Source organism: Glandiceps talaboti, chromosome 1 (assembly GCF_964340395.1).
Source record: "Glandiceps talaboti chromosome 1, keGlaTala1.1, whole genome shotgun sequence".
In the NCBI taxonomy this organism is placed as follows: domain Eukaryota; kingdom Metazoa; phylum Hemichordata; class Enteropneusta; family Spengelidae; genus Glandiceps; species Glandiceps talaboti.
Window position 1 is genome coordinate 2,889,449 of NC_135549.1, and position 13,052 is coordinate 2,902,500.

Consider the following 13,052-nt stretch of genomic DNA (forward strand, 5'->3'; position numbering starts at 1 on the left):
GTGGAGTGATGTACATGTATGTATGTATGTATGTATGTATGTATGTATGTATGTATGTATGCATGCATGCATGCATGGATGGATGGATGGGTGGGTGGGTGGATGGGTGGGTGGGTGGGTTATAGCCTGTAATGTTTGTTAGTCTAATCCACAGTCTAATGTTTGGCCTCCCAGTAAAGAAATGGCAATTTCCGAAATATCCCCAGCCATTATCGACGCCATTTATAGCTGATATCCTCCAAGTGAATGGGATATCCTAGTTCATCTGAACGATATATCGCCCTCTCTCGATGTACAGTTGAGTCAGCTCTAACTGGGGTCCCACCTGCGCTGCGTAGACGTGTTATGATAGAGGGCGGCCGTGTAATATGACTACACACGTTCTGAAGAACGCAGGAAGGACATGGGCGTTGACAGACATGGCTATGCATACCAATCAAATCTTTGTGCGATTACAGAGTTTGGTTTAGAACAGTTTACCAGGGGAAACCTCCTTGATGTATATTAGAAGCAAGCCTAGAAAACATTAATTGACACCTGTTTTAGCAATTAGCACCTATCTGAAAATGATGGGTTAGTCACTTGCTCTGTTAATTTTTAAAAAAAAGTAAGTGTATACACTGTATGTGATACGTTGGTGCATAGATCTTGGAGGGGTCCTGATCTATGGTTGGCGATACGTACTTTCATTCATAATCACACGTTAAGTCTGAGTGACTTAGAAATGACAAAGTCAGAAGAAATCTTTGAACAATTTGTTTCCCAAATTTCAACAGTAAACGATAATTTTCACTCAGACACGGTTTCCCCGGTGGGTGGCAGTCCCAGACGAAGCGGGTACGCATGCTTGTTAGAAATTTCATGGAAAAGTTTTTTTTTCGTCGGCCATCTAGGTCCGTGGAATCATAAAAAAGGGGTACTTGCTATGGTAAACAATAGTATTCAAACAGTGTACGTGTAACACAGGCACTTGTTTCCCGAGATATGTATCAGAATGTTTCTATCAGAATACAATAAACTGTCGATAATATCGACGTTTCTGTGAAACAAGTGTAATTTTACCCCTTTAATATATACAGTTGGTTAAATACGACAATATTATCAATAGTTTATTGTATTCTGATAGTTTAAACATTCTGATACATATCTAGGGAAACAAGTGTCTGTGATGTGCAGTGTATGGATATGGATTAGGTGTCCTTGAAGGTGAAACCTCCCGGATTTCCGAAATAAGGTGGTGTTTTTTGCAGTGATTTTCTCCCGGATTCACTTTTTTTTAAAAAGTGTGTTTTTCATTGAAATATTCCGGGAAAAGGTACATTTGAAATTTCGCTAACAAGCATGGGTAATTCAAACACAACAAAATTTTAATTTCGATGTAGTTTTTTGGTCAAGATCGATTACTATAGTAAAATTGGAGGATGAAACTACAACAGTCAGTGCAGCTATTTCTTGACTGCCGTGTGTGTGTGTGTGTGTGTATTTGTATTTGATGTTTCCCCAGAATATATAACAACAACATTAGATGTTTGTAATATTTATTAAAAAGTTTAATGCCAGCAATACAGTTTGTCAAATGTCAATCACAGTGTCATACTCAAAACATACAGAACAGTCAAGTAAACAGCAATATTTGGACAATCTTATATTGCTATGGAAACCAGCAGGAAACCAGCCTGCAACCCAATCAAAGTCAAACTGTTGTTGAAATGCATAGAAATACAGATTTCATCATAAAATCCTACTATACAGCAATGAACATAAAGTCACAAGAATACATGACAAGGAAAGTATAATGTTCACTGGTAAAACCAAAACATGTTATCTATCAGTCATTTCACAATGTTACATTGAAGCAACACATCCCTACCAAGGCTGACCACAGGTAGCACTCCTCCACCAAGATGTTTACCATCTCACTCCATGGAAGTGTGCAGTTTCTCTCTTCCTACAGACTTTTACAAGCTGGATTTATTTTTCAGAAAGAGCGTTTAGTTGGAATATAATGCATGGTTAACTAGGAGGCCATTTTGAATGAAACTCGTTTTGAATAAAAATATTCATATCATTCTGTCAAATGCATTTACTTATTTTCCGCAAGTGAGTTTGCTTTGAACAAAAAAACAGTTAAATGAAAGATTCTTTGAATAAAATAACAGCAAACCATGCTACCTTACGTGTATTTTAAACCTGGCAGAAACGTCAGTAAAAGAAATACTTTCCAGTGATTTCATTAAATTACAATACAACAAATCCACAAGGGTGCCTTGCAATACCAAACTAAAACACTGACACCCGATAAACATATGTATATATAGTAAATATCAGGCTACCTAGCTCTACAATTCCTGTCAGTTGGAACACCTAACTTTATGGAAAAGAATCAACACTCATGTAACATATGGGAGAACCTCTTCCAAAACATACTACATATTTGCATGTTATGTTTTTCATGTATATAATTCTATAAATAAACTTTAACATAAGTTTTAAAACTCAATTTCTGTAAATATCATGTCTGAGACATTAGCTTTGCCCCAAAAAATATTGACATCAAAAACAGCAATCAACAGAGATAACACTTATGCAATGTAAGGAGGTTTGTGGGTTCGTGTTCAGTGATCAATTAGCATTTTAATAACTAAACAGGTGTACACAGTTTTTATCCCCCCATTTGTCAAAAAGCTCAGAGGCTGTAACTACTTTGTTGTTATCAGGTTTGTTCTTATTTTTCTTTGACCTTTTTTTTTTGTATCCTCCTAGATCAACAGGTTAACAACTTCTTAAGTCACCTTATATCAACAAAGTTACAATGTTACACTTCAAATACAATGTTGCAAAAACTGACACATCAGCTCCTCTAACTTCATAGAAATTAAGCAGAAGAGAATAGTGCAGAATGACTGCACTAGATGCATGTACTTGATTGTATATCCTAAAAAAATACAATGAACATTGGACTATTTGGACAACAGATTGGCTGAATATCTCAATCTTGTCAAATCACAAAAAAAAAAAAAATCACTAGTCACTTTATGTATCTAAAAGTCACTAAAAATACAAACTGAGAGGACATACAAAACAGATCATACTGGTATATAGCATGAATATATTAATATAAATGTACATTCACACAGCAGTCTAATATCTAAAATAAAAATCTTGACATCATAGCAGCTCACTTACATACCTTGTTTTCCTTTGTACAGATAACATTGAAGGCAAAACAAAATGCATTCAAAACTAACACATAACCACAAACTAAGGTGAAATCAAATGTATGAGTATTAAAGTAAAGTAAGTACACAGCATGGACTCTTCATGTCTATAATATATGTACATGAACATGTAGTTTGTATGTTGAATATATTTTGATAGGGGTACAACAAATAAAGCATGTCCCTGCACGCTTTCCTTTGTACCATCCTAAGTCACAAATATACATTATATGTAGAAAATAGTTTAACTTTATGTGCAGTTGCTCAAGGTGTCAGAGTGTCTACATGTCTACACGTTACAGTTATTTTGTATGTTCTTTTTTTGTCAATCATAACTATAGTAATATTGTATGCTGTAAATGTCAAGATGTGATATCAGTCTTGATCTCTGTCAGTGGCAAAATGTAATATATCAATTTTTAGAAGTTACTGAAGCAAGTTCAAATTCTAGAGCAAAGAATACAACATATAGTATAACTGATTTGAACAATACTAGCACCTACAAATGAAACATTTTGAGAGTAACAAACCTAAAACTATGAAGTGTATATCATGAGGTCTACCAAGAATTACAAGTTTCTTGAAAAGATTTTAACTTTATCTGTGAGCTCCTTGTTTACCTGTCATTTAAAGGCCAAGTTTGGATATTGATTGAACTTGATGTGTGAAAAACTGATGTCTTTCAGAGGTATAGAAAAAGTTGGTGCTGCTAAAAGAACAATCCTATGTAATCATTATGACTCCACTGATAAAATTATACATACAAGAACCTGGGATGGTAACCCTAGTTAAACCTCGTCATCTATTTCAAACCAAAGTAATAAATTTGAAGATATGTCTACCCACACTTGGTACCCAAGATAATACTAAATGGCATATTACAACCAACTACAAACTACAAACAAATGAAACTTTGGTAATATTCCAAATGACATGCACTTTGCTCAAGGTGTTTATAGTATCCATGATTTCAAGACATTCACATCAATATTGATATTGACTTGGCAAAACACAAGTTGTGGGTTAACTTGACCTTCTAAGTTAAATCAAAGTATATAATTTATACTCAGAATTTGAATAAATGAAACTGCAATCCAAATTCAAGCTCCGTATCAGTACAGTACAACTGAAACAGTACCATTTCAAACATACCTATAAGTGCTGAATTACTATAACATTTACAAATAGCTTCTATGAAGTGAACAAAACCATGGTTGGCTCTTGAACAGATGAGGCAGTCTTATTATTAGCCAATCAGCTGATAGTTATTGCATCAGTATTTTTACACAGGTTTGTGACTGCCTGTAACCAAAAGATGATACTTGGTTGAATTTCCAAACTGTCTAAGTATCAATCTTTGAAGGAAAATCCCAGGGAACCTGACGGAAAGTTTAACCACAGTCCCACAATGTGGTAGAAAGTGTGATTTTACTTATGTACTGACCTAAACGATGTGTAAATATTTCAAAGTTTTACATAGTTGTATATTCAGTTACAAACAACCCAGATAACTCACTGCCGACAATTCAGTATGGCTTCTAACCTATATTTTATAAATCAATAAATGACATTGTTAGTACTACATCATACGCTGCAGTCACCTTGAAGACAATTTCACAATAATATATTATATATCTGTAGAAAATCTATGAAATCTTTTCAGTTTCACATCATAAAATGTGTCCCAGTTAAAATGGTAAAAATTTGGTGGGAGCAGTTCAATCATAGTGCAAGCTAGGATAAAACACACTGCATTATAAATGTTAAGCACATGACTTTTCTACCTGTGTTCACGTAAATCAAACATTTGATACCTTTGTAAAATGTGATTAGTATTTCGATGAATAAAGTCCAGTCATGAAAAATCGTTGTCACGGTAGTAGACATGTCTTATCAAGAATCAGTATCATCATCTTTGATGCAGTCTATAAAAGAAAACTGCATTCTGCAAACTTGGAAAAAGATATCTGATTCTATTTTAGTTTGATAATCACATTAAGTTTTTTTTAATACAAAGTCTGATTACTGGTACAATAAAGCATTCTCTGCTACAAAAACAGGGTCAACATTGTGATATTTTAGTTCCTTTATTGGAAGACTTGTTATTATAGTATTTATTTGTGAAAACAGGGTTCTATGTACAAATATACATGTGTTGTTTACAAATCACGGATGTTGAATGATCTATAAGACACTAATTTCAACATCAGTTATTGGTCCACCATTAGTCACTTTGCCTGTCAAGTTCTTATTTCGTTTATTTTCTTTCACATCACCATTAGCTGGTTTGTATTCAATACTATCCTCCTCCTGAGTGCTTTGCATATCATCTTTGTTTATTTGAGACAATTCAACCGGTGGCTCCTTTGAATCCTTTGCTGTGTACACTTCTGCAACATGTTCTATTGTGTTTATGTCTTCTTCCTGGCCTTCCTCTCCAACTGGTTCGGGCCGTCTCTTACCCTTTGATCTGTGTTTTGCCTTTACTTTTGAGTGAGTTGGTTGGTATGGTTTGATTTCGTCACCATCATCAATCACGGATGCCTCGTTAACGTATCCACCATCGTGAGGAAAATAGCTTGCCGTAGCACCATCACTGATCTGACTTGTAATAACTTCACTCAGTGTGATGGGTGCTGCAGCCTCATCATCAGAACGATGTTTCTTGGTCTCCTTATGGAACTCATATTTCTTCAACGAAGGCGGTTTCTTGTATCGCCACCAAATCACAAAGATTGAGGCAAGAACCAAAAGTGTTCCTACGCAGGTTGCAAAAAAGACACCAATGATTTCAAAGGTGTGTTTTCGTTTCAGTTCATCTATACCTGCCTGTGGTGAAACGCCTCCCAGTGTGGTTATTTGTTTGCACTGGTCAATGTCAGTTATCTTAAAACAGGTTTCCACTAGAGCAGATACACATGCAACATAATTTGTCCCTGCCTCCAAGTTGGTGAATCTAAATGAATTTTCGGTCATGTTGGCTATTTTAACAGAAGTGTCAGCTTTGTCTCCAAATTTGGTGACTTCTGCGATGTAGCCAATTGCATTCTGATCATTAGTAGAGCCCCATCTTATATCAATTGATGTCTCAGTTATATCATCAACAACAACAGTAATACGGATAGGCACACATGGTTCTTGTCCTGTAGTAGTAACAAATAGACAGTTCTGAACTGATGAAGTTAGGGCGCAACCTTCAACTTCCGTATTCACACACAGTATGTATTTGGTTTGCATTTGTAATCCATTGAAGATGTATACAGAAGTAGAGAGATCTGTCACATATTCTTCTTTTATTACACGTGGAGGTGAAGCAAACTTGGCTGCTCTTATAGTATACCTAGATATGTCAATGTTGGAACTTGGAGTCCATTCAATTTCTACAAGCTTATCTTCAATCTTTCTTGTACGGACATCCAAGTTAGGTGGGATGCACTGATCTGATGGAGTTGCTGGGGCACATGTTACAGTATCCACTGGTGGTGGTAGAGAAAATAAAGTAAGAGTTGCTCTTTCTGCATCTGTGCCACGGCTATTATTTGCTACACAAGTATAGAGACCACTATCGCCATTCCTGACTTCATCTATGGTCAATTTCATATACCCTGTGTTTGACTCAATGCTTAATCTTCCTGCTGGAGATGATGAATCAAATACACCTAAAGGTGTATCCCAACGAATATGTGGTTGAGGATCTCCTAACACACTGCATGAAAATTCCACCCTGTCGCCTTCATGTACCCGTTTGTCAAGTGGATTTTGAATGATAAATGGTTCACATGCAAAACTTTTTTCCTTGACATTTGAAAGTGCCAAGTTCTTCACATGAGGAGGCGTGTTACAAATAACCCTAGAAGGTGTGTAGCTGATTGTCTGCTTATTGTTCAGATAATCCCTCAGTTGTTTCATGTTGCAGTCACATCGCCATGGATTTGTGTTCAAAATCAGGTTTTGGAGGCTGGTCAGAGGAATCAGTACATCCACTGCTAAACTCTCTAGTTCATTTGAGCTTAGAACTAGTGTGCCAAGGTTTTCTAGTCCTTCAAAGGCAGCATTGGTAATGGTACTGATATGCATATTGTTGAGGTAAAGCTCTGTCAGAGCACTGAGATCCTGGAATACCATTGGTGGAAGAGTGGAAAGTTTATTGTGGTCCAGCTGTAGCGTCTTTAGATTGACCAAGTTCCGAAACATGAAATCATTAAGCACTGTGATGTTGTTATTGGAAAGCATCAATTCATCTAAGTTAGTGTTTGCATCAAATGTACCAGGGGTTATTGCTGTGATCTTGTTACCACTCAGAGTTAGCTTCTTCAGATTGGTTAAAGTATTGAAAGCTGTATTGGGAACAGTTGGAATCAAATTGTCTGACAGATCCAGAGACTGGAGATTGGTGAGTCCATCAAAGACAAAGTTGGTTGATGTGATGAAATTTTTACTGAGATCAAGTAATTTGAGTTTGGTAAGTCCATTGAAAGTACCAGCATTTAGGATTTGTATTTGTGATGATCTGAGGTGTAAATACTCAAGGTTAGGCACAGAAGTGAAAATGTTTTCAGACAAAATAGTGATACTGTTCTTGTCTAGATACAGTGTTGTTGTAGATTCTGGTAAACCAGTTGGAACATTACGTAGGCCTCGCTCACGACAATTCACTTCAGTGCCATTATCCACAGGGGTACATATACATTCACCTGGGCAAGGGATAGGTTGCAGAGTAGATAGTGATGATGCAATTGTTGTTGGTTGTCCTGCAGTTGTTGGTTGCCCTGCAGTTGTTGGTTGTTCTGGTGTTGTTGGTTGTCCTGCAGTTGTTGGTTGCCCTGCAGTTGTTGGTTGTTCAGCTATTGTTGGTTGCCTTGCAGTTGTTGGTTGCCTTGCAGTTGTTGGTTGCACTGCAGTTGTTGGTTGTCCAGCTGTTGTTACAGCTCCACCTATTGTTGGTCTTAAAGTTGTCACAACCAAAGGCTGTTCTGAAGTCTCTTTCACTGTCTGGACCATGCCTGATGACGATGATGATGCTGTTGTTGTTGTGGCCATACTTGGTTTGCTCACATTAAGAAGTAGAAGGATGTCCACAAGCAATAACAACCATTTAGTTCCCATTTTTGACTTCTTTATCTTGACACCACAGCCTGAAAAAGAAAAGTAGATACAAGCATATTAACACAACATCATTCCTGAAGAGTAACTTACTTTTAATATTCCTATACAGTCACTACAATTCTGATGTACAGTACTCATCAAATATATTGTATGGAAATTTTGTCATTGCTAAGAACTGGATTATACACTTGTTAATGTACACTAACAAGTGTATAAGCCAGTTCTTAGCAATGACAAAGTTTCCGTACAATATATTTGATGAGTACTGTAAGGCAACAAACAACTGCAGAACAACCAACAACAGTTACGTGGTCTAAGAAATGAAAATGAAGTCATACACTACCATAAAAAAATGATCAAGTTTTCAGTCAGTCATTTTGTAAATTATCCGAGTGCCTAGCAAGGTATGAAAGTCACAGCTATCTACAAGTATATTTAGTGTTCAAAAATGTATTTCCATTTGCATAGAAGTATTATCGATATGTTTTGTAATACATATATACCCTGTATTTAGCACAGCTATGTGATATCCCAACCATGTCATTTCATCTTTCACAAATCTACTGGTAGTCTACTCACAAACAATAATTCCATATTTTCTCAATTATCAAACCAAAATATTGTAAATTAGTGCTTTGTATATTGATATTTTATTTCACAGCTGGTCTCAAATGTACTACTAATTGTACTTTATTTAACAGGACATACCAGATGATATATATTAAGGTCATTGAGTTGTATCCGGAGTAATATACATATACACTGTATTATGCACATACATGTCATTGAAAATACTACAGTACACTTTGGCCTCTAAATAATCTACATGACTTGTATATAATATCAAATAAAGAGAGTGTGCCAAGAACCCTGTTGTATTATATATAGCTCTGTCGTAATACAGATAAAACCTGATCATTTCCCAAACACAATGTGGAAGATTGTAAATTTAATATGTGTGAAAATAACTGATATACTTCATGTTAAAAATACTACCAAATTACACAGTGTATCTGTTGAAGCCTTAGAGTGTCCATCAACAACAATTAAAGAACTGATAAATATCTTGAAATAAGGGGAAATGTCAACCTACAAAATTAAAAGATGTAACTTCTAATCAGTAACATGTATGCTTAGCATTACAATATATGTACTAGATTAAAACTGGTCTAGGTCACACACACACACACACACACACACACACACACACACACACACACACACACACAGAGTAAAAGTACAGAAGTGACAAGCATACACAATCTGGCCTTAAATTCTAAACCCATAAAACGCAGGTTTTTCAATTTATCATATCTTCTGATGCATGTCAGTATGACAAATACAATGTCATTGATTTACACTTTGTCCTTGGTATTTAGGGTGATAGATATACAATGTATCATTGTATGTACAAGGCCAGCAGTGCTGCCATGTAGTAAATGGACTGTTTTCAAACCATGACAACTATAATTGCATACACTGAGAAAAACAGAAGTCAAATACAAAATGACTCACTGTCATAATTAATGTGTATAAAATACCTAAACTGGGTCAAATTTGCCACGATGTATGTTCATCATGTATTTATTCATCTAAGTTGTCCTTTGCAGTTATTACTGTAATATTATAGCACTGGAGATATTACATTGCCTATGGCAACAATTTGTAATGGAAAAATGAAATTTGTATTCATGGCTTATATGCAGGCAATCAGAATGATGGTGGGAGATGTCATTCATTCACCTGCAGCTTTATGAAGGTTCAGTGACAGCACCGGAGGGTAACAGTAATATTTCACTGGTTATAAATCTTACTAGGACAAATGCTGCAGTGCAAAATTCAAAATAAACTTTGCACTAGTAAACATGTATGTACATTTGATAATATGCGGTGTGTCAGATGGGACTTACTATCATATGTTCACTGACTTGGAGTAAACAATTAACTTCTACATTTTGTACCACACAAAATTTGCACACTGCAATGGTGACAAAATATTACTTTTATCAAAAATGATGAGATAGGAAAAAAAGAGAAAAGATGTTTTGTAAATATTTTGGGGAATCATGATCCTTAAACAGATGGGGGGGGGGGGGGGGTTGATAAAAATTACATAATATTTTTTATATCTTACACAATAATTTTTGCAGGGAACCTTGGTAAAATACCTACAGAATTCAAGTATATGTCATCTGTCACCTACTAGACTTTTGTACCTATGCTGTCCTTTAACAAACACTGCATCAGAGAGTAAAGTGTGATTTTTTCATAAGTCCCTCTCTTCTCGCAGCTTAGCCGCTCGGTATACATACAAAGATTAGGGACGATAGTCACGAGTCTAGCAGCGAGACTACTATTTGTTTAGCAATTAATGCTACCTATATGTTGCACTTCCATGTCTGGAAGCTAAATTTTATGGAATGCTTGGAATACATGTAAGTAAATAAAAGTGTAGATGTATATATCCATTATTTACTCTTCCAATAATGGCTAACTCTGAAAGAAAATGGCACCACGTATGCTTCTCTTTGTTCAAGTAAAAACTAAATTTACCGACTAAAACTAAAAGGTTTATCGATCAATTGTGACAAGTATAAGACAACAATGCTAATTGAAATTTTCAATTCTATGATTCAACTATACTGATTCTGGTATGATGTACAAAGTCAACTTTTACATTCTCAGTTCATCCAACAGCTTAATTGATGCATTCCTAAGGTTTGCAATTAAGGCAAGCGCACTTATATTGAAATATCAATTACAGCTCACACTGTTGAAATAGGATCAATTCTGTTATAATGTACAAGAAATAAACTTTCATATGCTCTAGCTGTTTCCTGACTGACTTTAAACTTTCTTGGGACAATTTTGCTCTAGTGAATTAGATTTATATGTTCAAAATGGAGTATTAAGAATTACAGGTATTGAGATTAGTTTAAATTTGAAAAATTCAAAACCATAATTTGTAACAATATTGGTGTTGACAGTATTTCATCAACAACTATAAAGAACAGTTTTGAATACTACTGGTACTTACAGTTTGTAAATTAAAGATACTAGTACTGAGAATGATTGATGTTGTCAATTTCCTGGTCATCAATTCAAATACATCAATGAGCTAGATTTAAGAAAAGATTTAAATTGATTATACTAATGTGGATAAGGTTCTATGACAAAGACAAAGCCTTTGAAACCTAGTATACATATGACAATTATTAGGGTGTAAAGCTTGGAAACCTACAGATTTGAGTTTTAACAGTTTGTTTGTTTGTTTGTTTGTTACTTTTCTTCATAAATTATACAGTTCAGATACCATAACTCCTAGCATCAATACTTGCTGTCATCAAATCTTTCATATTATGCAGTTAGTTCCAATGATTACACTGTTTCAGATTTTATCACCAAATATTGTGAGAATAGAGACACTTTTCATAGTATTTCGGCCATTGGATTTAATTATGAATGTAGCTGGACTGTTTTTGAATCCCAAATGTTTAGATAATCATATCAGCACTCCAGTTCTAATCTAACAACTCTGTATGTTGACACCAATGGAACATTAATCATATCACGCCTGAAGTGCAGCGAGCCCTCCTAAGAGAGGACTTACAGTATTGTTACTGCATGACATTTACAGAAGAAAAATCACTCTGACTGGTAAAGTTGATCTGTAATTTACATGGTAAATGTAGTCTTTTGAGATTTCACTCATGAGCAGAATCATCAAATAGAATGAACTAATCTGTACAGCTACTGAGGATATGTATGAAAACAATAATTAGGAGTATAGCCTGGATTCAATGCTGTCCTATTGAACAGAAAGGAAATGAAAAGATTGGTAGTAAGCGTGAATTCTATACTAATATGATGTATGACAATTAACTGTGCCAAGGGGTACAAATGGAATCTGTGAATTGTACAAAACATTGAAAACTTACAGAATAACATGACCATATCTATATGTTGTGTTTGTATATAACCTGGAATCTATGTTGTTCTACTGGACTGTACATGCACAGTGTAGAACAAGACTGTAGGGTGTTAAAACTATTACAGAACCCAATGACGCATAACTGCCAATGTGGCATACCGGTACTCGGGGTATTTGCACAAGTGCTTGCAATGTTCTCTAGCTAGCTTTGTTCATGTGAGTACAGCAAACAACTTACTGCAAGCATTATTGAAAACACCCTATATGTACATAAGTATCAACTATGACACTCGCAAGGTTTTGTTATCATATTTCATATGTTTCATCCAAAACAACAAATTTCATGAATATATATCATCTGTTTATGTGATTCTCTGGAAAGCTTTCACACTCATGTGCAAACAGGTAATATGCAATATGTGTTTGCAGGATTGCACTGCAGTGCAAATACCAATAGTTTGGACATAATGATGTAGTAATGACTTCTTTGAATTTTTATTACCCAAATTTAGTCAATTTTGGACTTGCATCTTTCTGTTCACAAAACTGATTAATGAATATTTTAAATGTTGTAGATGACAAAAATTCACAGACAGTGGTTATTCTAAAATTTATAATTGTTCAAAGTCCTGGAGTCCCCTGGGTCAAAGACTGTGGTTAGTCAAACAAATGTAGTCCTGTAGTCCCCTGAGTCACAGACAGTGGTTTGTCTAACAAATGTAGTCCTGTAGTCCCCTGGGTACAAGGTGGCATTGTGCCAATATTAACGTACACAATGTGATGATGTTGATGACACT

General features: G+C 35.3%; 1 protein-coding gene across 1 annotated transcript in view; it reads right to left on the reverse strand.

The window, feature by feature from the left end:
- Positions 1–1,532: 1,532 nt before the first annotated feature.
- Positions 1,533–13,052, reverse strand: part of LOC144437883 (uncharacterized) — a 20,717-nt gene continuing 9,197 nt past the window's right edge. Inside the window, exon 2 of the mRNA XM_078126918.1 lies at positions 1,533–8,353. Coding sequence (XP_077983044.1) covers positions 5,403–8,324 — 2,922 coding nt within the window. The 5' untranslated portion in view covers positions 8,325–8,353 and the 3' untranslated portion in view covers positions 1,533–5,402. The remainder of the gene's footprint in view (positions 8,354–13,052) is intronic.